Source organism: Gossypium arboreum, chromosome 7 (genome assembly GCF_025698485.1).
Source record: "Gossypium arboreum isolate Shixiya-1 chromosome 7, ASM2569848v2, whole genome shotgun sequence".
NCBI lineage: Eukaryota > Viridiplantae > Streptophyta > Magnoliopsida > Malvales > Malvaceae > Gossypium > Gossypium arboreum.
In genome coordinates, this window is record NC_069076.1 from 12,641,545 (window position 1) to 12,669,498 (window position 27,954).

The window sequence follows — 27,954 nt, forward strand, 5'->3', positions numbered from 1 at the left end:
ATCCCTACCCCCTAAACCCTAAATCATAAACATAATCTATAAACCTTAAAAACCTAACACTTAACCCCTAACCCCTAAGTCTTAAACCCCAACCCTTAAACCATAAACCATAATCCCTAAACTCATAATCCATAAACCTTAAAATAGTAACTCATAAACATTAAACCCTTAACCAAATACCGTAAACCCTAAACTATAATGATAATTAATTCAATATTTTAAAATTAATACTATCTCTTTTACAATTATATAAGAAAATATTTAACATATAAATTAAAAATAATTAGTCATATACCAAAAATCTTTAAAATTATTTTAAATAATAGTATTTTAATTTTTTTCATTTTTGTATGCTTTTCAAAAACGCTAAAGCCACTAAAAGCTCAAAACAAAATGACGGCATTTTGCAAAATTCTATTGCGGCATTTTTTGAAAACGCCGCTAAAGATCAAGCACTAGCGGCGTTTTTTCAAAAGGGCAGCTAAAGATGTACATATAGCGGCGTTTTTAAAAAAGCACCGCTAATACTCGATCTTTAGCGGCGTTTTTAAAAAACGCTGTTAAAGCCACTAAAGGCTCACAAAACGACGGCGTCGTGTTAAATTTTTTGCGGCATTTTTTAAAAAACGCCGCTAAAGGTGTACATATAGCGGCATTTTTAAAAAAAGCGCCACTAGTACTCGATCTTTAGCGGCGTTTTTAAAAAGCGCCACTAATGCTTGTTCTTTAGCGGCGTTATTCATTCAAACGCCACTAAAAACCTATTTTGCTGTAGTGGAAACTACCTTTACTAAGGACCCGATCACACCTAAGCTGGTAATCCTTAGACATTCATAGCTCCTTTCATTGCTCATGGTGTTCACGAAGGTATAAAGATACAATGGCATTGTAGCTACAAAAGATATATTTATTTCAATTAGAGCAGCCAACAATAATTGAATTTGATGACTCAAAAGTGAAGTTACCTCTGATAAATGGAATCCTTATATCAGTGTAAGAAGCTACACACTATAAAAATACAAAGAATGATGTCATTAAGATTTTCATACAACTGAAATTTAATATAATCTACAAATACAAACTTTACTGGTTTTAAACTAAAGTCTCACCTTTGAGATTCTTAACATATTAAAACAAAAATGAAAGTGGAAGAGTGGACCTGGAAAAGGGCCATAGCATTGCAGACTTGTGTTACAAAGATTTTCAAGAAGGTAGTGGATAACAAAGGGACGGTAAGTCAAGTTATTAACTGAATAATGAACAGTTATATAAATCCATTTACTACAAAATTGGTGTGACCAATGTATCTATCAACAAAGCTTTGAAGTTTATGATTTTCTTAGAGACTAACATGGTCCGGTAGATGACTATGACTATTCTAGGGTCTTGCTGTATTTTTTTATGTTTATTTCTTGAAAAAAAGTTTGAACAATAGAAATAACTACAAATTAACGGAAAATAAATCATTTATCCTGCAAATTGATTTTATCCTTTTAAAAGGTGTAAGCCATTTTTTGAAGAAAAAAACTCTAAAGATATTCTTTTATATAAAGATTAACTTGAATCAAGTCTAATATTAATATATCAAATATTGTAATGTTCAATATCATTAAACATACATATTTAATTACTTATTTTAATAATATAATAAATTATTAATATAATTTAATAATTTAATATTAAAATTTTATTTTAATTATTTATTTTTTTACGTACTATGCCACTTATGAATGTCACGAATAGAATACTGTTGTTTTTGAAAACACCACAAAATTCGCCATAAAAACTTATTGTCGCTAATTATTGGTGGTGATTTGAAGCAAAAACGTCACTAACATCATAGTGATTTCATTCCTTTTGGCGGACTGGTGGAGTTAATGATGGAATCGCAGCATCTGAAACCATTTCCTTAAAGAGAGAGATGTTACAGAAATATTAAAACTCTAGGTGATATTCTTCTTATTGTTCTAGTAATAAAGTTTTTCTAATACTGCATTTCCTAGTATGAGTTGTACAAGGAAAAAACCAAACAAAAAATAAAAAAAACAAGAAAGTTGTACTTTTTTTTTTAAAACGCACACACACACTCGTATTCTTAGTTTATTTTTCTATCTTTCTTGAGTTTTGCTGTTTTGTTAATGGTGACAAATGTATTATTTAGCACTAGTTAATAAACTATTTTGGTACTTGATCAGTTTGATTTTAATATTCAATTAGGTACTCGAGTTTGCCTTCAATGTTCAATTTGATACCCAGACCAAATAACCTAATGAACGTTTGACATATGTACTCTAGTAAAAAAAAAAACAATGGTACTTAATTAGGATAAAAAAATAAAGCTCAGATGCCAAATTAAACATTAGAACTAAACTCAAGTTCTTAAATGGGCCAAAGAAAAACTAAAGTATCAAATTAAAAACACTCAAGTACAACGTGAACATTAAAATCAAACTTAAGTACCAAATTGGGATAAAAAAAAACCTTAGGTGCCAATTTGGAAATGGAATAATTTTGGAATTGGCGTAAATCTGCCCACTCTGCTCTTGAATTTATGAAATTACAATTCCATAAATTAAGTTAGGTTTAAATTAATACTCTCTCAGTCTTATGTACGTTAGCAGCCTTTTATCTTAGTTTTAAAGGTCTTGATATAAACTCAAAATTTAAAGATAACTAATATATGTATATTTTGTGTGCGTGCACGCACGTGAAAACAAGCCAAATTTGTTAGCAAAATCTACAGCAATGTCAACAAATTGATTTAACTAATTTATATTAAATTAATTTCTTTAAAGCAATAAAATGAAATAAAACTCTGGCCGGGATGCCAAGCTACATATTATTATTTCTACTTAACTATAGCTTTTTAGCCAAAAATATGTACAGGTCCAATTAGAACATGTCATACAATTTGAGGGCTAATCTTTTATTTAAATATTTTTCCTAAATATAAATACAAATAATAATGTGGGGAAATTATGATATTGTATATTGTATGTTCCCCACTCACTGCCTTGCGCAGTCTGAAAAAGGTAACCATCATGGAATGGTCGGCCCGGGTGAGTTGCTGCTAGTCGGTGGCTCGTCGGTACAATGGGTTGTACAACTCTTGCTGGTCCTTAAATTGCAAACCAATTTTCGTAGGTCAGCAAGAGCCTCTGGATCACTCTGCGTAAAGAATTGAATATAATGTATAGGGTTTAGGGTTTAGCTATTCTAATTCGCATGTGTTGATATGCACGAAATGAAGTTTTGAAGCTTACCCGAACGATGTTAGCATATTTGTGATACAACAACTTCCATGGAACATAGCTTAACAATTGTGGCCTTGTCCTAAACACGGAGTTTCATCCATTAAAGAATGAACTGGTAAGATTAAAACGTGTGTTTTTAGCTAACCTTTCGTTTTCGGAGAGCCTGAGGTAACATCCGATGATGTTTTTGAGGAGGTGAGGCAAATTTTCTACATCATCGTCACCAAGGTTTTCAACCAATTTCCCCAAACATTGGGATACTGAGAGATATCGTTCAGCAAGAACGAAACAATACTTGAGCCCTTTCTCACTTAGTAAAATTCTATAAATTATAAATGTGGACACCTGTACCATCCATTATTGTATTAGCAGCTGATAATGTTAAACATATTAGCATCAAGAATATATCTAAGAAGCTTGCATGTCTAAGATATAGTAACGCCATAGATGATACAATTATAGTGCTGAAAATTACAATATGTGCTCATTGGTTTATTCACAAAGATGTTGACTTTTTTCCTTGGTTTCATTTTCATGGACTTCTTAAGATTTCATTGCTCTGATTTTTATACTGAAAATGTGGAATAATACATGGTAGTCACAACATCACATGGTGTCTAAGTAAGTTATTCCGAACTTTCTTTCCCCTAACCCCAGAATCCAAGTAACATAGTTGTGTACAATTTTTCTCCGTAATGGTTTTTTTTTATGCAAAAAATATTAAGGTTAATATGTCATTTGCTACTTCTATTTGATTTTAATGTTCAATTTTGATATCTGAGTTTTTTTTTATAGTCGAGTTTTTATTTGTCTCGTACAAATACCTATATTTGATTTTAATATTTATTTTGGTACATAAGTTAGGTTTTTTTTCAATTTAGTATCCAAATTCAACATCATGTGGCCCAATAAATATTTGATATAAGTACTCTAGTAAAAAAACTATATGTATTTAACTGAGACAGAAAAAAAAACTTTAAGTGCCAAATTGAACATTGAAGTCAAATTTAAGTATCAATCTGGAAAAAAATCAAATACAAAACTAAATATTGAACCCAAGCTCAAGTACCGAATTGGGGCAAAAGAAAACATAGGTATAGAATTAAATATTGAAACCAAATATAGGTACGAAATATTAACCAAAATTTATCAGCAAAGGCCCTGAAAATAATGCCAAAATTGTAACTTTCCAATAAAATAATATGTCTTTCTTAACCTCAAGTCACTAGTCATGTTGGTTTTATTTCATATCCATTGTTGTTAACATTAGATGACATGAGTATGAACGTAAAAGGAAAGGAAAAAAAAGTGAAGAAACAAGTGAAACAATATTTATAGGTTTGTATATTAGAAGAAAGTGCAGTGACTTACTGTTCTTGACAATGTTTTGCCAAGCTCCATGCAGCGTAGGCAACTAGGAAATATTTGAGTTGAAAGCAGGTACTCTATCACTTCTGGATCCTCTACCTGCACAGTTCCAAAACTCCATCAACATTAGTACAAATCATATTAACTTGGGAAAAAAAATTTTAACTCAACTCCATCATGACCTCTATGTATGTATGTATGTATGTATGTATGTATGTATGTATGAATGTATGTATTCTGCGAGAAGTTGACACGAGAAAGAAGAACAGAAGGTGTTAGGTGAAGCTACCTTTGCTAGGGACCCGATCACACCTAAGCTGGTAATCCTTAGACATTCATAGCTCCTTTCATTGCTCATGGTGTTCAAGAAGGGATAAAGATACACTGGCATTGTAGCTACAAAAGAAATATTTATTTCAATTAGAGCAGCCAACAATAATTGAATTTGACGACTCAAAAGTGAAGTTACCTCTGATAAAAGGAATCCTTGTATTAGGGTGAGAAGCTACACACTATAAAAATACAAAGAATGATGTCATTAAGACTTTCATACAAGTGAAATTTAATATAATCTACAAATACAAACTTTACTAAGGCAGGCTCACCTTTGAGATCTTAACATATAAAAACAAAAATGAAAGTAGAAGAGTGGACCTGGAAAAGGGCTATAACATTGCAGACTTGTGTTACAGCTCTTTCAGTAAGACCGTCGGATAACAGTGGACGGTAAGCTGAAGTTATTATCTGAATAGTGAACAGTTATATAAATCCATTTACTACAGAATTGGTGTGACCAATGTATCTATCAACAAAGCTTTGAAGTTTATGATTTTCTTAGAGACTAACGTGGTCTAGTAGTTGAATATGACTATTCTACGGATGATTAATGGAGAAAAATTCAGGGTGGATTGGTATGACGAAAAATATTTTTTTATGTTTATTTCCTGAAAAGTCGTTTGAATAATAGAAAATGGCTTGTAAAATAACGATAAGTTTAAATCATTTATCTTGCAAATTGATTTACCCTTTTAAAAAAAGTGTAATTCATTTTTAGTAAAACAAATCTATCCTTGTACCTCCACCCATGCTCAAATATGTTCTAAAAGTAACATAGAATGAAATAGCAAGACCTACCTTCAAAAGGACACTCATAGTACCAAAAGAATTCCATAACAGCACTGCCAAATTGTCATAAGCCAGTCTATTCTGTAGAGAGAAGAAAAGATTACAAATGAGCAGCCATTTTTTATAATTTAGAACTTGAAAAGTCAAAAAAAAAAAAAACTATGATGAAAGAGAGAGCAATGTTTGAATATCAAACTCAAGTCATCTGCATGTATGTATTCAGGTTGGTAAAATCTTTATTACTCCAACTCATAGGAAGGTTTAATTTACTTAGAATTTCGCCCTTTTTCAGTATTTCAAAGCAAATGTATATGGAATTTTTTAATTCTTCTTTGATAAAAAAACATATATTCATTTTAAAAATTAAAAAATATATATGACAGCTAATATTTTGAAATATAAAAAATGGTTCTACCATATTCCTTTATTAAACAAAAATGAAAATAAAGACCCCAAAAATTGATTAGTTATTTATTTTGTATATTGTTATCTTATGTGCATATTATAGCTTTTTCTATGTTTTTTGGGTTATTTGATCATTTTCTTTTTTTCAGAAACCAAAAAGGTAGTTAAAAAGAAAAAAGTAAAGGTGTCTGATACCTTGCAAAGCACATCAAGTGATTGTTCTTGGGTTTCTTCAGAAGCAAGCCCTTGAATCAAATTTCTGACTCTAGCAGGAGGGTTGGAAGTGAGTGGAGCAACCGCACCGGAAACCATTTTCTCCGACGAGGGATGAGAGAAGAGACTGGAAAATACGTTATAGAAATATTGAAACTATAGGTGATGTCTTCTTGTTTTTCTAGCAATAAAATTTCAGATACTGCATTTATTAGTATGAGCTGCACAAGGAAATAACCAAACAAAAAATGATACAGGGAGCGCGTCGTGCGTTTTTTTCTAAACACACACTCAAACTCATATTCACAAACTTGTCATTATGCGAATGGTGATAAATGTATTAACCTATTATGACAACAAACCATAAATGTTTTATTTTTAAGGCTCAACTAGGGATGAAAAAGAATCTAAAATCAACTTGTTTCGATTTGATTGGTGAAGGTCGGATTATTTTTCAAATTAGGTTTCGAATAGATTGAGTTGGGTCAAATTTATTTTAGTATATATTTGAGATTGGATTGGATTTGGTTTTGAGGTAAACTTGTCCGCTTTGCCTCTCGGAACATTAACAAAATTACCTATATATATAATAAAAAAATTAGGTTAAATCTCTAAATTATACTCTCTTAGTGTCGAGTAATTTAGTGGCCTCTCATCTATTGCTTTAAATTTCTTGATATAAACTCAAAATTTATAGCTAAAAATATACGTATATTTTGTGGAGTGAGTAATAGCTTAGTTGGCATTGTTGCTATTACAACAATTAAGAGGACGTGGGTTCAAACTTGATTAAACATGTCTTTTTCTCCTATTAAAGACACTTTTAAGTGCGTTCGAACTGATAAATGGTTCTTCTTTGTTGAATTTGACTTTTAAAATTACTATTTTACTTTCATAATTACTTTGGGAGAGACTTTAGTTTAGGTAATTTTAAATTACTTTTGGTAATAAAAGATTACTTGGTATAATACTCAGTATGATACATTGCTCTATTTTATTCCTTTGGTCGAAATATAAAATTTGATATTCAGTTGACGAAATTGAAGATGACCTAAAAACATTTCACCAAATTGTCCTTATAAATTTGTTTTTTTATTTATTAATACAAACAAAATTTGAAGCTTGTAAATAAAACAAAAAACAAGAAAATAAATAAAACGTTATTTAGAAACAAGAAAATAAAAACAAAAATGAAAATAAATCAATTAAACGAACTAAGGATGAAATTGAAATAGAAATTAAATTTGGGGTACAAATTGTAAATAATAAAAATAGGTTAATAAGGATTAAAATAAAATGCGCTAAAACCAGCAAAGGGTAAATAGAGAATTAGCCCATCCCCAGGACACGTGTCCTTTCCTCTGCGAATCAAAGAATTGGGGACTAAATTGAAACACGAAAATAATCAGGGGCCAAAATTAGAAAAAGAACAAAAGGCAACAAAGGACTAAAATTGAACATGTGAACAAAGGCAGGGGCCTATTGGGAAATTATTCCCTGTCCCCAAAACGACACCGTTTGAGATGTTGGCCTCTTCTAATGGTCCTAGGACCAAATTAAAAATAAAGCAAAATCAAACGAAAAAATAAAAAAAAAAACATAAAAGGATTAAATTGAAATGGGTCGAAAAATGGGAGGATTAATCACGTAAATAACCCATTTTATGAAAATACGTTTATCCTCAGGTATTGAGTCGGGTCGCGGCGGGTCAAGTGAAACGGCGTCGTTTTAGGCGTCTGAGGCTTGCTCCAAAACAATGTCGTATGGGGGTAGTATATAAGCCAAAATTCTATCAAAAAAATCATTTCCCCTTTTACTTTAAAACCCTTTAGAAAAAGCTCTCCCCTCCCCCATTTTTCGGCCATCGGTCCAGCCTTGCTCTGATCACCGGACCGCCACGCCTCCGCCGTGGTAGCCGCAGTCCACAGTGGTCGAGGAATCAAAAAAGCCATTTTTTTTTAGCTTTCGACCTCCTGAGCCCAATAATCACTGATTTTCATCGGAATCGATAGACCTCAACCGCCTATGGCGGCGCAAGTGCACAAAAAGGTAAGATTTGATTTTTTTTTATTTTCTTTAAAAACTAGTAGAAATATATGTAAAAGAAAAGAAAAATAAGTAAATAAAAACAAAATATCACCTTTTCTTTTCTTCTGTTGAATATTGCATTTTCTTTGTATTTCGATTTCTCTCTAAAAAATTACAACTCATGTGTGGTGGCTTTTATAGCCGAAAATGTAATTTTTTGTTATCAAATTTTTGCTTGTTTTTGCTACTTTTTGTTTTCTTCTATGCTGTTGTTGCTGTCTGTTTCTGCAGGTACAGAGGAGGCCAGCTGGCACGCGGTGGTGCATAAGGGGTACGGAGGTGGAGGAGGCAACGACGCCTAGGGTTTGGGGTTTCTGAGAATGTTTTACTTTTTAAGCCATTCAGGCCTCGTAATTTTGGGTTTAAAATTTGGGTTATGTTTTTATTTTTGGGCCTGGTGTAACTAGACTGTTGTAAATGGACTATTTTTTGTTTATTTTAATTTTGGACCCGGGCAATTTAGGCCTGCTACAAGTCAAATTGTACCTTCCTGGTCACAATCCATCATATGCTTTATCCTATTACTGTGGAAGCATTCCGCCAAGTTTTCTCACTTTATGGATTTGTGGAGAAGATGTCACATTTCAAAAGTCGACTGGCTTTTAAGCCCTGATCAAGTGTGAAGGACACCTAAATGCTATGATGATTGTTTATGATGACTGTTGCCAACTTGATATATAGTTTTATGGTGCTAGTGCGGCAATCCAGGGGTCATGTACGGGCGAGAATGTGATTGGTACATCTTTGGTGGTACCTCAAACACTAGTTTTCAAATCTAAAATTGGTGACACATATGGTGGTGTGGTGGAAGTAAAAAAACCTAATAACCGATTCGACATCGACGATTCTGAGTGACATGGATGAGTACCACGCGATCCTTAAGAACAAGCTCCATCAAGCCTGCATGACTGTTGCTTTCTCTCATGCGTCGGCTATGAAGGTAGAAGGTTCATTTGCACAAGTCGAAAATCAAACGCTTCAATCAGATTCGATATTCAAGGTTCCTCAGATACAGGAACACGGTGAACCTAATGATGGTATTCCAACTATTTCAACTACACAAAAAATGCCAGGGACACGAGTGAGGCAAGCTATAACTAGGACAAATGATAATTGTACAGTGATGGGTAAGGTTCCTCCAAATGAATAGTCCTTCACTGGAGTGCCAGTAGCAAACGATCTAGTTGATGATTTCCACGGGATTTCAGGTAATTCTGTTGTTGGGAATTTAATGGCTTTTACTCTATATTATGTTCATTGGTATTCGGTTAGATTTGTTAACCCTTGCAAAACTGCTGCTTTAGATTACTTAGGCAGTGAGTTATTCAAGAGTTCCTCAATTACCTGTGCTTCTTGTAGTCCACACATACCTGAAGAAAGTGTGGTTTTGTTAGAAAATGGTGTACGAGTTAGATGAATTCAGTGGGTTTATTTTGATTAGGCTAATGTCTTCAGGGAAGATTGAAGCTCAACGATATTGTGCCTTACGGGATTTGGTATAGAATTTTGATATAGCTCACAGAGAACTATTGTTCAATTTTGAGGATAGTTTACTATACTCCTCGAGTGATGATGAATATGAATTTCCTAAAAGGTTTAAGTATTTGAACCTTGACTATCTTCGTGGTTATTTGAATGACAATATCGCAGAAAGCCTAGGTTTCAGAATGCAGAAGTCCCATAAGGATTTTCAGCAGGAGGAATCTTTTAACCTAGACTTTCATGAAATTTTGTATGAGAAGTTAACGGTCTGCGGATTTGGTTGATTCAGGTCTTCTTTTCCACTTTATTTTGTCTTCAATAACATTAGCTTACCAACAAGGATATGCAAAGTTGCTTCGAGGCAAACGTGGGCAACCTTCCCTTTGAGACTTTTACTACTAGCTTTCTCTAGCTATCCTGAGTTACTTGATGTGCCCTTCGATGACATGACCATGCCTCTGGAATTTTTCAATTGTTCCAGACCTTCCTCAGTTGCCTCCATTCCTATTAGTGAAGCCTTCATGCTACAGCACTAAGTGGTCACATAAAATGCAGCATGATGATTCGCTTGTTGGTCTTGTTCTTCCTCTTCCTATCCTACTTACACTTCATGAGTTTCGTAATGGTTGTCCTGATTCAGAGAAAATGTGTGGATTTTTATTAGATGTGGAGTTTAGCTTTAGGTCCAATGAAGTAATGCGGGTTATTGTAGAAATGGCTGTATCAGATTTTTGCTTGCTTAACAACGATGAAATCGTCTCTCTTGTGAGATGTGGGTTAACTCTCAAAAGCCAAAACAACTCCTTTTATATCATCCAATTGTAGGTGAGGCACGTGGAAACCGAATTTATAAAGATGTGAAAGTTACTACCATGATTACCAAAGTGCAAAAGGTTACTATCCTAATGACACAATGGATAGCGTTCGGCTAGAACATTTTGATGATCTATGTCCCATTGAATTCAAGTTTGATGTTCCTGTCATGAACTTTGTGATGGATGCCTTATGCTTGATCGAAGAATGGATAATTATGGTTATCCTATTGAAAATTCAAGCACTTTTCTTCACTTTAATCCTTGAGGACAAGGATTATTTTGAGGTGGAGGTATTTGATACGAGCCAAAATGAAAATACCAAGCAAAACGAACGATGCATTTTGCTCTAATGATACAATGCACAGAAAACTCGATGATAAGGAGTGTTTCATCCAACAATTTTCTTTTACTTTTTATTTTCTTTTTGCTGTTATCTTCCCTTATATATGCTGTTCTATTTTGGCTAATGTCATTGAATGGTTAATGAAAATTGTTGAGGAATTGTTCTCCTTTTCTCTCTCTTTTCTATCTATTCTTCTTCCTTCTTCTCAAACTCGTCCTCTCCTCTCTGGAATTTCTCTTTTCCTTCCTTCTTTCTTTGCCATTTTTGGCTTCTCGATTTCTGTTCGTAACAGATTGCATTCTTCGTCATCTGATGACCAATCCAGGTGGCTCACCGGGAGATTCTCTTGTATGCCTGTGCCACTTCCAAAAAGCCAAATCAATCTCCGTAGGTTACATAAGGCTTCTGGATCACCCTGGAAAAGGAAATTGGCATGAGCCTTTTCTTTCTGGAAACAAAGATGGTAATTACCTAAATTCCGATTGAATATTCTAAATGGAAGTTTTGAAGCTTACACGAATGATATTAACATATTTGTAATCTACCAACAACCATGGAATGTAGCCTGACAAGTCTGCTCGTATCCTACTTTTCCAAACACAATTTCAAACATTAATGAATGAACAAGTAAATATGATACATCCATCCATACATAATATATAGTATATAATGTACTATTTGCTAACTTTTCATTTTCTGAGATCCTGAGATAACAGCAAATGATGTTTTTCAGCAAGTGTGGCAAATATTCTTCATCTTCTACATCAAGTATTTCAACCATGTTTTCCAAACAATGGGTTACCACGAGATATCGCTCCGGCATAGAGAGCAAGTAGTTGAGCCCTTTCTCATTTAGTAAGATTCTGTAAATTATAAATGTGGCCACCTGTACCTCCAATTGTTGAACATATTAGCTTCAAGAATATAGCTAAGAAGGTTGCATCTCCAAGATTGTAGTAAACGCCATAGATGATACAATTATGGTCCAGAAATCACGATATGTCTAAACTTAATTCTTAAAATAAGTGTAAAAAAAAAAAAGAAAATTAAAAAGATAAAATGTAAAGTTAGGTAACTAAAATGAGTGTATGCAATGAAAAATTAACAATGGGTGACTAAAATGATAAAAGTATGTAACGGCTATGCCCATATTGTAAACTTTTTTTTCTATACCCAATGAAAACTTATAAAAGTTGGGTGACCAACCGTTTATTCCATTTTAACTCAATTTCATTTTCTTGGACTTCCTAAGATTTCATCGCTCCAATTTTTACAGTGCAAATGTGGAATAATGCACAGTTTGTCACATGATCACATCATAAACAGAAATGTCAAGGATGTTACCAGGACTATACATGTATTTGAATATGGTTAAACTTTGAATTTAGCCGACTCTTAACCCCTAGCTTTATATAGCAATTTTTCCCTCATAATTATCAAGCCAGAAAAACAAATGATATAACAGTCAAAGAAATCCAGTCACCCACTGTTTTTGACAATGTTGTGCCAATTTCCATGCAGCATAGGCAACAAGGAAACATTTCTGTGGAAAGAAGGTAATCAACAACTTCTGGATTGTCAACCTGAAGAAATCAAAAACGAAGAAACTTAAAAATATTAACTGAAAACACATTTATCCAACTCCATGAGCTCTAAAGATGTATGTATTCTGACAGAGATTAACATGAGAAATGAACAGAAGATGTGAGCTAATGCTACCTCTACTAGGGACCCAATCACAACTAAGCTGGCGAACCTTAGACGTTCATAGTTCCTTCCTCTGCTCCTGGTTTTCAAGAAGGCATAAAGATACTCTGGCATAGAAGCTACAAAGAAATATTTCAATTAGAACAGTTTTTATAAAACTAAACTCCAACCTAACAAACTATGGTATTTTCATACGAGCTATACAAATACATATAGGTCCTTTTTAATCATACAATTAAAGAAAAACAATTGAACTCGAAGACTTATAAAGTTCATAAAGTATTCACGTATGTAGAGGATTCAAAGTGAAGTTACCTCTGATAAATGACATCTTTGTATGAGGGTGAGAAGCTAGTGTCTGTAAAGATATACGAAGAATGGATGTCATTGATAGATATATAGTACATATTTGGACTGAAATCTATTGATAGAATCATACAATACTTAAAACACTAAGATAATTATAAAACTAGAAGAGTGAACCTGGAAAAGCCCTATAGCATTGCAAGTTCGTCTTACAACTCTTTCTGAAAGCCTATTGGATACTAATGGACGGTAAGCGGAAGTTATTACCTGAATAATGAACAGGTAATCAATTATTTAGTATTGATTTGATGTGGACATTGTATGTATCAATAAAGCTTTCAAATCTATAATTTTCTTGGAGAGTAAGATGGGTATGGCGGACAAAATAGCACTATTCTAGAGATACATTAGAACTAATTAATACGATGAGTGAAATAACAGCAACAAAATTTTAAATTGTGAGTGTTGCATACAGGGATCTGTCTAATACGAATTTGCTTATTTCTTTTGAAGCTTTTCAATAACATTGGAGGATTGTACCTCCATACCCGTGTCCGAATATTGTATAGAACAAGAGTGTGAAGTAACATAGAATGAAATAGCAGGACCTACCAGTAAAAGTAGCCTCATAGAACCAGGGGAACTCCATAAGAAAATTGCCAAAAGGTTACAAGAATGTCTATTCTGGGGGGATAAGAAAAGATTACAAATGAGCCAATCAGAAAATATCATGCTTATTACTAGAAAGCTATTATCTATTGATCAAAGCTCTAATTTTAGTGGAACAAGATCTTAGAAGAACTTGAAAAGTTTAACAAAAGAAATAGAAAAGGTGAGGTGAGGGTAACAGTCATGAAAAAGAGTGCAAATCTTTGAATGATGATTGATGGCATTGGCAGATATTCAATCTCTCAAATTCCACTTTTTTCGAAAACTTAATACAGGCATTGGTATTTCCTTGTAAGATTCAAAAATTTCTAAAAACATGTATCAAGTACTATCTATGTTGGATATAATTACTTGTAAGTTAATCTTTTTGGAATATTCTATTCCCATTCCTTTATAAAGCCAATAAAATAAAACTAATCTTTCTTTCTTCTTTTATATATTGTTAAGTACAGATTCTAACTCTTCTATGGTTTTGAGTTATTTGACTACGTATTCTTTTTCCAGAAAACAAACAGATAGTGGAGAAGAAAAAGAAAGAAAGGTGATACCTTGGAAAGAAGATCAAGACACTGCTCTCCGATTTCCAATGATCGAAGCTGTCGAACCAAACGGTAGATCTGAAGGAGGTTTATACAGGGGTTACGGATGGGTCGGAATGAGGGTGGATACGCCGCCTTTCTAACCATTTTCTCCTCCGATGGAGAAAGAGAGAGAGAGAGGGTGGAAAATAAAATTAATGATATTTGGGTCTTATAAAAATTCTGATACTGCAATTATCAGCATCAGTTGCAGAGGGAAAGAAGCAAAAGAGAAAGAGAAGTGGGAGTAAATTTAACGTGTGACGATAAAGCGCGCCAACTTCCTCTTGGACCAACACATCCAAGACTCAGCCATAATAGTTTGGTTAAAATATGCCAACAGTCCCTCTACTCTTCATAAATTTAGAATTTAATCCTTATTTTTTCTTTTTAGGAATTTAGTTCTACTTTTTAATTTTAAAATTTTGGTCCAGCTATAAACACTGCTAAATTTATTTTGTTAAATTCAAGCTTATTGCAACATTATTTTTTTAAGGGAACATTCATTAAGTTGCTACATGAATAGGACCATACAATTCGGGAAAAATAGAAAAAAACAACAAACATTCGTACAAGTTCCATCAATACAACAAAGTTTCAACCTCAGCATCTATAGAACACTATGACACGTTGACAACTGGCTTTGTCACAACTGAAACGCGACATATTTAAAGTGATTGTGTTGAAGTTGTCTTCCATGCAGCACAAGAAGCAGACCATGCAGCCCGAGCCACTCATATTGTAGCTAAAGCCTATGCTGCTGATTTTGTTACTTCAAGGAAATATTTTGTTACTTAGTTAGATTTAAACTAAGTTGGTAACATATTTGATCTAATTAGGTGCTGATGGATTGATAAATCAACTTTACTATGTGTGCAAGTTATGTTTATCAATTTACTAGGTTATTTAGTAGTGTTAGGTAAATGTTTAGGTGACATTTCTTATTTTGACCAGCTTATTGACTGGTATATATAATGGCTTTATGCCTCAATTCATTTTCAATGAAAATCTTTTAGAAATTCTTCTTCGTTTTTCTAGTTTTTTTACTCAAGATCTTAAGTTGATTTTAAATGTTTTGCTCAGCAAGACATCGAGCCTTCTAGCTTAAGTTTCTGCCAAATTTCTCATTATGTTTTCTTAGTTCCAACAATTGGTATTAAGAGTTCATTTCTAAGTGGACCTGTCATTTTTCAATCATCAAAACCATGTTTTCATCCGGTTTCTCTCCAGCTCCACCACCAGTGTTCAATGGTGAAGGCTACCACATATGGGTAGTGAAAATGAAGACCTATCTATAGGCATTTGACTTGTAGGAGGTTGTCAACTCGGATGTTGAACCACCACCTTTGATAGCCAACCCCACAATGGTTTAGATCAGGTAGCATTCTGATGATAGAGCCAAAAGATACAAAGCAATGTCATGCATCCAAAACACTGTGTCAAACTTGATCTTCACAAGGATCATGGCTTGTGAGTCTCCAAAACAAGCCTGGGATAAGCTAAATGAGGAGTTTCAAGGGACTGAAAGAATAAGACAACAACAACTCTTGAATTTGAGAAGGGACTTTGAAAATTTGAGGATGAAGGAAGAAGAAACGATAAAGCAATATTCAGACAGAATCATGTCTGTTGTGAACAGCATTAGATTACTTGAGGACCAGTTTAGTGAAGCAAGAATAGTTGAAAAGGTTATTGCAACCCTACCTAAGAGATATGAAGCCAAAATCTCTTCCCTTGAAAACTCAAAAGATCTGTCAAGCATCACTTTAACCTAGCTGATCAATGCTCTTTATGCTCAGGAGCAAAGAAAAGTTAGCAGACAAGAAGAGCATTAAGAAGGTGCCTTCCAAACCAATAGCAGACTAACCTCGAGCTCCTCTGGCTATAAAGGGAAGAAGACTTGGTCAGATAAGCCTAAAAGAGATGGAGCAAGAAAAAAATAACCACCTTGCCGACACTGCAGAAGGCTCAGTCATCCAGAAGCAAACTATAGTTCAAACCTGATGTGTAGTGCAAGTTCTGGAAATAGATGGGCCATGTTGAGAAAGTGTGCAAAAACAAGGCCAAGCAGAAGCAAAACCAGCCTCAGTAGCCTAGAACTGAACCTCAAGTGGCAGAAGAAGGTTGTGATCAAGAAGAGCAAGTCTTTGTAGTCTCTTGCTCAGCTGCCAGAAGAAAAGCCAAAAAATGGTGGCTGATTGATAGTGGTTACACAAACCACATGACTCCTGATGCAACTATTTTCAAGAACTTATACAAAAGCTTCAACACAAGAGTAAAATTGGCAATGGACACTACACCAAAGCAGAAGGCAAGGGAGATGTACTGATTGACACTCCTACAGGTACCAAACTAGTTACTAATGTTCTGTTTGTGCTTGAAATTGATAGAAATCTGCTTAGTGTAGCTCAACTACTTGGAAAAGGTTACTTAGTAGTGTTTAAAGACAATGAGTACCTAATTAGTGATCCAAGTGGATCCAAACTCATGTCAGTAACCATGACTGACAGAAGTTTTGTTGTGGATTGGAACAAAATTTTAGAGAGTGCCTACACAACTGTCTTAGATGAGTCTAGGTTGTGGCACAAGAGATCAGGCCTGTAACACCCCGTACCCGAGACCATCGCCGGTGTCGGACGCGAGGGGTTAACGAGCCAAGTCCTCTTAAAGCACCGACCAATTTGGCATTTCCAGACAGGCTGGAAAACTGCGTCACTGTCGCCTTAAAAATCATATCTCGAGTTTCAAAACTCAGAAACTGATTCCGTAAATTTTCCCTGAATTTAGACTCATATATCCTTCCATGGATTTATTTCTAGAATTTTTGGTCGGGCCAATTGGTACAGTTTATTAGTTAAAGTCACCCATGTTACAGGGATCGACTGCTCTGACCTTCGCGCGTTACAACTTTAATATCTCTCTGTACAGGGCTTTAATACTGGTGCCGTTTGTTTCTAATGAAACTAGACTCAAAATGGAATCTTCACATATAAGGCATGACTTCTAATTCTTTCTGGATAATTTATAGTAAATTTTTAAAGTCACGACAGGGGACCCAGAAACCGTTCTGGCCCTGTCTCACAATAATTTTAATATCTCTTAACAAGTAACTCCTATGACCGTTTCGTTTCTTCCATATGAAAGTAGACTCATCAAGGTTCATTTACATAACTTATTCACTATTTAATACCATTCCTACAAATTTTGGTGATTTTTCAAATTCACACCACTGCTGCTGCCAGCATCTGTTTTCAAGGTAACCTTTACCTATTTCATGATTTCCACGATTCAATTGCCCCTCTTTGCATACATAGCACAAAGTGTGATCATGATTAACCATTCCAATGGCTAATCTTCTCAAAACAATTCCATACCCCATAATGATCAACATACAACGATTATAGTATCATACCAAAAACGTATATAAGCCATTTTCGCATGGCTATCCAAGTTTACACAAAACCGAAAGGTACATGACCTTCAACAATAGGGTAGTCCTATACATACCATTTCAAAGTTCAACCAAAATTATACCAAAATGGACGCCTTGATAGTGTAGATGACTTCGACTTTAATGATCCCGAATCCGATCGCTAACGAGCAAAATCTATAAAACAGAGAGCCAAAGCAACGGGGTAAGCATTTTTATACTTAGTAAGTCTCAAGCAATAAAATCAGCTTTAACTAAAGCATTACATTCACATAGCCAAATGAATCATTTCATTAATACACATTCACATAATCATACTTACTTCACACTTCATCATTATATACTTTCACAAGATATCAACCAATTCAATAGCTGAAAACTCGTTAGTCGATTGAGCGAATGTTACTCAAACATATCGACTTTTCCAATGCACATATAAACATACCTTATCCTTTGGGCTTTTCGAGCGTACTAATTAAATTTATTACAGCAACCAATGCTCACCTCCAGCCCAAGCTTCTTCGGAATACAACCGGATATAACCACATGCACGAATGCCTTCGGGTCTTAGCCCGGATAGAACGACTTGCACAAATGCCTTCGGGTATTAGCCCGGATTTAACAACTTGCACGAATGCCTTCGGGTCTTAGCCCGGATGTAGTCACTAGCACAATTGCCTTCGGGTCTTAACCCGGATATAATTACTAGCATAAATGTCTTCGGGACTTAGCCCGGATATCATTCAATTGCTCATGCACACACATACATCAATAATCATTACACATCCATGTTTCATTTTCGTTACTAAGGCTCAAACACAAACATATCACTAGCATAATCGCCTTCGGGACTTAACCCGGGTATCATTCAAATACTCATACACACATAAATCAATAATCATTACACATCCATGTTTCATTTCACATAATTCGAGTAGGGTCATTTCTTGAGGACTTACCTCGGATGTTGTCGAACGGCTTCAACGGCTATTCGATCACTTTTTCCTTCCCTTTATCGGATTTAGCTCCCTTTTGCTCTTGAGCTTAACGAATACAAGTAGAAGTATTCAATATTTCTATCAATAATGTTTACTAGTCAATCACATTCGGCATCTCATATCATCTCACTTTATTATAATTTATCATTCAACCTTTGAACCCAAAACGCCATTATATGGCCACATATACATACATCCATATATTTAAGCTCAAGAATTTTAACATAACATCAAGTGCTCAAATTACTCATGTGGCCGATTATACATGGTCATAAATACACAAAATCAAAAATAATTTCAAGGTTTTTCACACTATACATGTACTAGGCCGAATGTACATGCAAATTTCACAACATTCTTCAACAAATTTCTTCTTTAAACAAACATATTTATCACTTTCTTCATAATCAAAATATCATGTGCAAGCATATATACACATATAGGTGCAAGGCCGAATTTCAAGGTGTCCATAACCATCCAAAACACAAATTTTAACTAACATGCAAGAAGCATAAACCATGCTCATGAATGCATCATGGCCGAATACATCACAATCATGCCCCTTTCAACTTCGGTCATGGTTAAACAAAAAAAAAACTCAATGTCTTACTTAAGATTGCTACAAAGAAATTTCAAGAGTAGTCAATCCATCATTGCATCATCATTAGCAAGCTTCACATTTAGCATGCAATGGCTTTGACCCAATAACAACCTTGGCCAAATACCATTTCCATGGGATAACAAGGATTTGAACCATGGCTAACATGAACATCAAGTTAGCAACTAAAACATGCATGAATCTCATGACACAACCTCATACATACCTTAATCTTGATGCAAGTTTAGCCAAATCTCCTTCTAGATCTCTTCTAAACAAAGAAAATGAAGCAAAAATCTCTTCTTCCTCTTAGGAATTTCGGCCAAAGGAAGGAGGGGAAAAGATGAACAATTTTTTGTTTTTCTTTCTTAGTTACACGAATGGGGGAATGCTACACTCTCACACACATTTTTTTTTATTTCTCTTCCCACATCTAATTATTTTATCACTTAATACATCATGCATTAACAAAACATGTCATAACATGTTTTCTTTGCCCATAATTCCTTGCCATGGCGTACCACCTATAAAAGGGAATTTGACATGCAAGTCCATTGTTTTGCATGCATGCTTTAATTAGTCATCACACAATTCCCTATCGTACTTTCAAAGTTCACTACTAAGTCCTTTCTAGTGAAATTCACCTTTATAACACTAAATCAATCACCAAAAAATGTCACACATGAGCACACACATATTATAGGCATCAAAATAAATTTTAAATTATTTTTATGCCTTGGTTTTGTGGTACCGAAACCACATTCCGACTAGGGTCAATTTTGGGCTGTCACAAGGCCATGCCAACTACAAGTCACTGGCTTAGCTGACCAAAAGGGACTTGATTGAAAACTTCATAAAATTAGTTGAAAAAGAGGATGTTTGTGAAGTGTGTCATATAGGAAAGTAAACTAGACAGCCATTTCCTTTGAACAAGGGCTGGAGAGCTTCAGAAAAGCAACTGTTAGTCCACCTTGAAGTGTGTGGCCCTATAAAGACACAGTCTTTGAATGGAAGCAGGTATTTCATCCTCTTCATTGATGATTATTCAAGATTTTACTGGGTTTACTTTTTAAAACACAAGTCAGAAGTGGCCTCAGTATATTGGAAATTTAAAGCTACAGCAAAAATAGAATTAAGGTGCAAGCTGAAGATATTAAGGTCAAACAATAGCACATAGTACACTTCAGCAATGTTTCAGGGCTTTTGTGATGAAGCAGGCATCAAGCACCAGCTCACCAACACCTACACACCTTAGTAGAATGGTGTCAGTGAGAGGATGAATAGAACCTTGATGGATATGGCTCGATGCTTAATGTTTGAAAAGAATTTGCCCAAGAATTTTTGGGCTGAGGCAGTTAACACTGTAGCCTACCTTCAAAACAGGCTGCCAACTAAGTTTTTATGTCAAAAAAATCCATTTGAGGCCTGGTTTGGTTTCAAGCCATTAGTTGCTCACTTAAAGGTCTTTGGCTGCATTTGCTATGCACACATTCCTGCAGGCAAGAGAGACAAGCTGGCAAAGAAGGCTCACCCTAGCATCTTAGCAGGTTACAGTAGTGTGAAAAAAGGCTATAGGATTTAGATCCTACATCCAACAGAGTTTTTGTGAGCAAAGATGTACTGTTTGATGAGAGATCGAACTAGAACTGGGATAAGAATGAGCCTGAAAGTACTGCTAAAAACTTAATGATAGATCAGACTGAAGCTAATCATAGTGATCCTGAAATGGACATGACTATGAGCCAATCAGGGGAACTAGACCTTTAAGTGAGATATATGAGAAGGCTGAAGTGGCTACTGTGGAACCAACTTGCTCTAAAGAGGTTGAAGCTCAACAAGGATGAAGCAAGCCATGCTCGATGAAATGAGCATGATTAACAAGAACCAGACCTGGGAGTTAGTTGCAAGGCCAGTTAATAGAAAGGTCATAGGAGTAAAGTGGATGTTTCGAGCCAAGCACAATGTTGATGGAACTCTAAACAAGCTGAAGGCTAGGTTAGTTGTGAAGGGATTCAGTCAAAAGTTTGGCATTGACTACTTTGAGACACTTGCACCAGTGGCCAGACTTGATACAATTAGGCTGTACAGAAGCAATGAAAGATACATCAACACGATGTAAAATCTTCTTTCCACAATGGTTTTCTTGATGAGGAGATCTATGTTGAACAGCCTGAAGGTTTCAAAGTAGCAGGTAAGGAAGATTGTGTGTATAAACTGAAGAAGGCCTTGTATGGCTTAAAATAGGCACCAAGAGCCCAGTATGACAAAATCGACAGCTACCTAGCTAGGTTGGGGTTCGAGAGAAGCATCAGTGAGCCAACATTGTATGTGAAAAAAGAAGGTGAGGAAACTATGCTCGTAGTTTCATTGTATGTAGATGACCTGCTGGTAACTGGAGAAAATAAAGTCATGTTGACTGACTTCAAAGACAAAATGGAAAGCATGTTTGAGATGTCTGACTTAAGAGAAATGTCATACTTCCTTGGCATGGAAGTATTGCTGGATAGCCTGTGCCCCAAAGGCACAGCAAAAAAATAAAATTCCGGTAATCCAAACCATGAATCCATGTACGAGGAACGAATCGGGAAAAATGATATTATAATGATGGTTTCGAAATTACCGAAACTTCAATCTAAGTAGACAGCGATGCCTCAGCAACGAGAATTCAAAACCGCTATTGAACCAAGTATCAACTTTTCAGATACCGACCTCTATGTAATCCACCCAGTTGACAAATAACGGAAGAAATCCCCAAAACTATTTTTGAGAAATTTTTTTGCTTGACGGCTGCTAGACCATAAAACTAAGTTTTCGGGGTAGTTTTAACCGTTGTATAACTCCCCATTTAAATTGGTATATTTATATCGAATCTTAATTCACAAAATTTTAAAATAAATAAATATAATAATGTTTTAACCGAAAATTATAATTACATTAATTATAACAAAATTTCGTAAATTATATTTATTTAAATTTATATCTGAACCAAATTCATATATTAATAGAATTATGTTCTCATTATGTGTACAACATCCTTGTACATATAATATGTTCAATATTTGATTGCTCAATTAAATTAATTCTATAATTAATTTAATTCATGTGACAACTACACACAATACCAACTATGTTTTATTCCGATCATCTCAACCATATGGTGTGACCCTGTAGGCTCTTGTAACGTTAGCAGTAATACTAGAACGATTCTAATGTTATATACAATGAGTGGCATCTAGCAATGCATGATTGCTACCTAAGTTACAAGAAGTCATGATTCGACATAACCTTTTGTGATTTACCTTTCATGCATTAATCCTTAAGTCCTTTATCTCTGGAATGAACACAAGTCATGGAATAGTCACACTTGCATAGTCCATCTCATGTTTCTTGATATCTTGAGTAAACTATGATATACAAATAAGTATGACATCTCATATCAACTTATTTGAGCATGGCCATGCATTTCTAGTCTCACTCAATCAAGTAGCCTAAGATATTACTCCCATTATGTAGGAGGGACTTATTCTGTAACACCCCATCGACCGTATCCCTCGCCGGAACAGGGTTTGAGGTGTTGCCCGACTTAAACTCAGTTAATCACACAAAAACAGTGTCGAAAAATTTCAATCAATTTAAAACTTTTCTTTTCACATGCAATCTATCCCATATATGGGTTTACGAGGCCCAAAACATCACTAGCCAACACCTTTGGCTAAATTATAATATCACATACTCAACATTAAAACCCTATACATGCCATAGACTCAAATACTAGGATTTACTTACACCAATAGCGTGAGCTCGACAATGGTGATAATATCTCCGTGAACTCCAACCCGAGCGGTAAAAAGTCAACAATCTATAAAATAGAGGAATGTAACAACGAGTAAGCTTTCATAAGCTTAGTAAGTCTTAAGCAATGCAAAAAATAAACGCAATTATACTTGATTATTCAATTTCTTAAGTGGCCATATTCTAGGTATATTGCCATCGGCGAATACACACAAACACATAATGCACGTTCAGATTCTTATCACACTTAATCAATTCGTATAACATAATTAAATCGAATACTTTCACATACTTTCACACCTCGACCGGTGTATCATGATCATAGATATAGTTATAACATTTATTCACGTATGTATCACAATGCACGCTTATGATTCATTGCGATCAAACTCACATATGAGTACATAATGCGTACAGCCCACTTAACGTCTTGAATGTATTCATTTGTCAACCTAACACGAGGTACCTTAGTCATGGACTTTTCTCGGTTCATCGGCATTTCGCTGTTAGGCTCAAGGCCGATATCAGTTCACCGCATTATAGCTCGTTAGGCTCGAAGGCGAATAGTATCTCACCGGCATTATAGTTTGCTAAGCTCAAAGGCCGAATAATCAAGTCAACAAGTTCCATATAACATATCCATATCAATTAAGTACTAACATCATTCGAACGTATATAATTATACATCTCAAACACTTTTCTTTCATCCCATTTTCACACTTAGCATTTGATAGCTTATGCATAACATTTCACTCACGTTCATTTCAAACTTATCATTCGATTATAAAAGCATATTGCATTTTTACCAACATGTTATGCTTGCCATTAGGCCATATAAGCATGATACAATACACTATCATTTCATCTTTAACATTCGGCTAAACCCTTATCTTACAAGGAACACCGAATTCACATAACATATTATTTCACCGGCATTACGCCTGTTAGGCATAAAGGCCCGCATATACATCACCGGCACGAAGCCTGCTAGGCACGAAGGCCCGAATACACATCATCGGCATGAAGCCTGCTAGGCACAAAGGCCCGAATACACATCACCGGCACTAAGCCTGCTAGGTACGAAGGCCCGAATACACATCACCAGCACTAAGCCTGCTAGGCACGATGGCCCGAATATAATACCAGCACTAGGCCTGCGGGATTTATCCCGGATATAATACCAGCACGAGGCCTGCGGGATTTAACCCGAATACACATCAAATATCATGCATATTTAATCATATATTAATGCATCTCATTCAACATATCACATTCGTAGTCATTTACAACATTCGGGTATAAGCTCTATATGAACACCATCGTTTACATTTCGGTTCAAAAGTCATTCATAAATATCACATATCCATTTCACCATTCAAACTTAACCCATAGTGACCATTCGACTATAAGTCATATACATAAATTATTTATCGCACAACTTAATTCAAGTAGAACCAAAAGGTCACGATTCATCTAATATATACATATTGCTCACTGATTCACACACAACCTTTCAAATTAGCAATTATAAGATGGTTCCGCACATAGCCCATCCTTATCGATAATTTATGATGGTTTTACCCTTACTCACATATATGTCATAGGCATTTTTACCTATGCTTCGCAATTCACATTCATGATTCAATTCCAATCGATTTAACATGCATAAGTACATATCACATACCTTAATAATTTACTTTACGGAACGAATCCACATATCGTATTAGCCCATAATCTTATAGCACCACACTTTTAATAGTTTACCTCATCGAAGTTCACATTTAATCACTTTAGTGCCAAGCCATATTCGGCTACCACAAAGGACTAATAATAATAATAATTTTATACACATCATGGTTTCCTTTAGGTATTTAATAATCACAAATCGTGATATCTCCACCAGCACATATACGGCACAGTTTATTCATTGTAACACTCATTTAGTGCATCAAATTTCCAAATCCAATTCAACTTAAGCATAATAGCCATAATCGGCTTATAGCCTTAAATCATTACATATTCGGCACATTAACTAAATAAAATTTACATTCCCTTTTCCATATTAATTTAACTCTTGGGCATATAAAAAGGAATCAAGCTTAAACACTTAAGAACTTACCTTGAATGTTGCCAAACGATTACAAAGGCTATTCGATTACTTTCTCTTTCCCCTTATCCGAATTTTGCCCCTCTATGCTCTTGAGCTTAAATTCAAAGATTTTAAACTAGTCATTATTTGACTATTCGAGCATCACTTTCAAAATATAATATATATATATATATATATATATATATTCGACTTTCACACCTACTGATCATAGTAAGCTTATAAGAAATCAATAAGCAACTCATTAACAAATTTTTGTCAATGTTTACCACATAGTCATAATTTCACTGCAAGCTATCTTCCTGAGAAACAGTCACTAAATCATTTATAAATGGAGCTGAGAAACTCCAAATCAAGTGCCGTTAATTTTCCCTGAAGATAGACTCATATATCTTTCATCCATAAAATTTTCATAATTTTTGGTTTGGCCAATCAATACCAGATTTTTCTTAAATTTTCCCCTGTTTCACTATTTGACTAATCTGACCACTCCACACTACGAATAAAATTTCTCATTGTACAGAATTCAAAATATGTTCTCGTTTATTTCATTTGAAACTAGACTCATTAAGGAGTCTAAGCATATAAATTTCATCTTATGAACATTTTTGTACGATTTATAATGATTTTATAAAGATAGAACAGAGGATCTAGAAGTCATTCTGACCCTGTCCCACATCACTTCAAATATCTCATTATCGGAAATTATTTTGCTTACACGGTTTGTTTTATAAGAAACTAGACTCATTAAGCTTTAATTACATAATTTATTCGGCTTTAACTCATCTCCCACAATTTATGGTAATTTTTCAAAATCACGTTACTGCTGCTGTCCCAAACAGATTTATTACCAAATCACTCTTTCACACATACCTTGCATGCATGTTATTTAAACATACATATCACCAATCAATCATCACATATCTATAATTTTACTTAAGCATAATCTTCATTTCATCATTTTAAAGCACAACATGTTAGCCGATTTTTCCCTTAGCATCTAAGGCACATGCATGCTCATTTGCTTGGCTCAACTTCACCTATCTTCCATTTTTCATCAAAAGGACATGAAACAACAACCATTTCCTTCATTTAAATTCATGACCGAATGCTCACAACACAACCAAAAATCAAAATATGCTTCAGGATTTAGGGTAGAATCAAGAAGAACTCATGAACATCAAGATAGAAGCAAACTACCATGAACTTACCTTGGATTTTTCTTCCCCAAGTGACCGAACATTCAAGAGCTCTTTTCCTCTCCTTTCTCTTCTATTTTCAGCTTTCATGAACAAGAATGAAAAAAAGCCTTCCTTTTCTTCCTTTTTTGTTATTCTATTACTAAACATTTTATGACACAAAATAACATATATTATTTGTGCCATACTTATGCCATAACTTCAATAAAAAAATTTGCACATGTTGTCTACCATTAACACCATGGCCGGCCACTACACATAAAATGGGGAGTTTGACATGCAAATCCTCCTATTTTGCACTACTATTTATTAGGCCACTACATATTAGCCTATAGCATTTTCAAAAATTTTCACATAGGTCCTATTTCATAATTTCACTCACAAATGGCAGAATCAAAGCATTGGAATTTCACACATGCACTTTCACATGAAATAAACACATAATATAACATTTGATTATTTTTGGGACTCGGTTTTGTGATCCCGAAACCACTTCCCGACTAGGGCCAAATTAGGGCTGTCACATATTCTATATTGATCAACCATATCCCTCTACATAGATTGTGGTATATCCAACATCAGCCTTTATAAAACAACCAGTTACGGTGTACATTTGATTGTATCAAAATATACAACTCACGATGTTGGGATAATGATGATCTCAAGTCTGAGGATCATATACATATTAATCACTATGAGTAATGTTGTGACAATTACATAATAATCCAAGAAACATACTCATAGCGGGTCAGTCCAATATGTTGTTCTCTAACACACATATTCATGCATTGATTTTGACATTCCATATCAATGACAACTCTTTATCATCAATCAACTACATTTTAGTCTTAATGCATTATTGTTGTCCTAGTCAACAATAATACTTGACTAAGGATCTTTTAAGAACAATCATATTATTCTCAGGACATTATTATAAAACAGTTTATTTATACACACAGAAAAGAAACTGAAATAATAATAGAAACGCCTTATATTAATAAACATGGTAAATCAAGTATGCTATTACAACCATCTCATGATTGATCTTTGGACATACTCTTACAATCTCCCACTTGCACTAAGACCAATCACTTATATATCTAATACCAAGCGACTTAGTTTGACAATCATGCTTCTGCTGTGTCAGAGGCTTGGTCAGGGGATCAGTAATGTTATCATATGTAGGTACTCTGCATATCTCTACATCCCCTCAATCGATAATCTCTCGAATAAGATGGTAGTGCCTAAGTATATGTTTGGATCGCTAGTGAGATCTGGGTTCTTTTGCTTGTGCAATGGCTCCATTGTTATCCCATTGGAGTTCTGTAACATCTGATATGCTAGGCACAACCCCTAGTTTAGTAATGAACTCTTTGATCCAAACCGCTTCTTTTGCTGCCTCACTGGCTACAATATTTGGCCTCTGTTGTAAAATCGGCTACTATACTTTTCTTTGAACTCTTCCAACTCACAGCAC

The 27,954-nt window shown here is 34.7% G+C and overlaps 4 protein-coding genes and 1 long non-coding RNA gene across 5 annotated transcripts; 1 reads left to right on the forward strand and 4 right to left on the reverse strand.

Moving 5' to 3' along the window:
- Positions 1 to 2,803: 2,803 nt before the first annotated feature.
- On the reverse strand, positions 2,804 to 6,586 carry LOC108486770 (uncharacterized). The gene is made up of 8 exons (XM_017790998.2): positions 6,348 to 6,586; positions 5,757 to 5,828; positions 5,092 to 5,134; positions 4,912 to 5,018; positions 4,626 to 4,721; positions 3,400 to 3,599; positions 3,264 to 3,333; positions 2,804 to 3,168 (listed from the first exon to the last, which is right to left on the reverse strand). Exons 1-8 carry the CDS (start codon positions 6,462 to 6,464, stop codon positions 3,040 to 3,042), a joined length of 834 nt encoding a protein of 277 aa, XP_017646487.1. The 5' UTR covers positions 6,465 to 6,586; the 3' UTR covers positions 2,804 to 3,039.
- Positions 6,587 to 9,850: 3,264 nt separating this feature from the next.
- Positions 9,851 to 11,100, forward strand: LOC108474041 (uncharacterized). The gene is given in 3 exon segments (XM_053030960.1): positions 9,851 to 10,405; positions 10,407 to 10,707; positions 10,829 to 11,100. Coding segments are annotated over 3 exon segments (1,128 nt in total).
- A 36-nt stretch (positions 11,101 to 11,136) lies between these two features.
- On the reverse strand, positions 11,137 to 12,071 carry LOC128295621 (uncharacterized). Its single transcript, XM_053031344.1, has 3 exons — positions 11,780 to 12,071; positions 11,609 to 11,678; positions 11,137 to 11,508 (listed from the first exon to the last, which is right to left on the reverse strand). Exons 1-3 carry the CDS (start codon positions 11,914 to 11,916, stop codon positions 11,299 to 11,301), a joined length of 417 nt encoding a protein of 138 aa, XP_052887304.1. The 5' UTR covers positions 11,917 to 12,071; the 3' UTR covers positions 11,137 to 11,298.
- Positions 12,072 to 12,255: 184 nt separating this feature from the next.
- Positions 12,256 to 13,812, reverse strand: LOC108474032 (cell differentiation protein rcd1-like). Its single transcript, XM_017775911.2, has 5 exons — positions 13,719 to 13,812; positions 13,284 to 13,373; positions 13,116 to 13,158; positions 12,813 to 12,919; positions 12,256 to 12,676 (listed from the first exon to the last, which is right to left on the reverse strand). The coding sequence occupies exons 1-5, from the start codon at positions 13,734 to 13,736 to the stop codon at positions 12,530 to 12,532; spliced, it is 405 nt and encodes a 134-aa protein (XP_017631400.2). The 5' UTR covers positions 13,737 to 13,812; the 3' UTR covers positions 12,256 to 12,529.
- A 3,864-nt stretch (positions 13,813 to 17,676) lies between these two features.
- Positions 17,677 to 18,923, reverse strand: LOC128295622 (uncharacterized). The gene is made up of 2 exons (XR_008286178.1): positions 18,743 to 18,923; positions 17,677 to 17,960 (listed from the first exon to the last, which is right to left on the reverse strand). It is a non-coding gene; the product is annotated as an uncharacterized LOC128295622 (long non-coding RNA).
- Positions 18,924 to 27,954: the final 9,031 nt, after the last annotated feature.

What these genes read in the sequence shown, in the direction of transcription:
- LOC108486770 (XM_017790998.2), bottom strand. Translation starts at nt 6,464, where the DNA reads ATGGTTTCCGGTGCGGTTGCTCCACTCACTTCCAACCCTCCTGCTAGA. An exon ending in AAGGATTCCTTTTATCAGAG is followed by an intron (nt 5,019 to 5,091) that starts GTAACTTCACTT and finishes TTTCTTTTGTAG; the next exon opens with CTACAATGCCAGTGTATCTT. An exon ending in AATATGCTAACATCGTTCGG is followed by an intron (nt 3,169 to 3,263) that starts GTAAGCTTCAAA and finishes TTCTTTACGCAG; the next exon opens with AGTGATCCAGAGGCTCTTGC.
- LOC128295621 (XM_053031344.1), bottom strand. Translation starts at nt 11,916, where the DNA reads ATGCCGGAGCGATATCTCGTGGTAACCCATTGTTTGGAAAACATGGTT. An exon ending in AGGATCTCAGAAAATGAAAA is followed by an intron (nt 11,679 to 11,779) that starts GTTAGCAAATAG and finishes TTGGAAAAGTAG; the next exon opens with GATACGAGCAGACTTGTCAG. An exon ending in AATATGTTAATATCATTCGT is followed by an intron (nt 11,509 to 11,608) that starts GTAAGCTTCAAA and finishes TTCCTTTTCCAG; the next exon opens with GGTGATCCAGAAGCCTTATG.
- LOC108474032 (XM_017775911.2), bottom strand. An exon ending in AAAGATGTCATTTATCAGAG is followed by an intron (nt 12,920 to 13,115) that starts GTAACTTCACTT and finishes ATTTCTTTGTAG; the next exon opens with CTTCTATGCCAGAGTATCTT. An exon ending in TGATTGGGTCCCTAGTAGAG is followed by an intron (nt 12,677 to 12,812) that starts GTAGCATTAGCT and finishes TGATTTCTTCAG; the next exon opens with GTTGACAATCCAGAAGTTGT.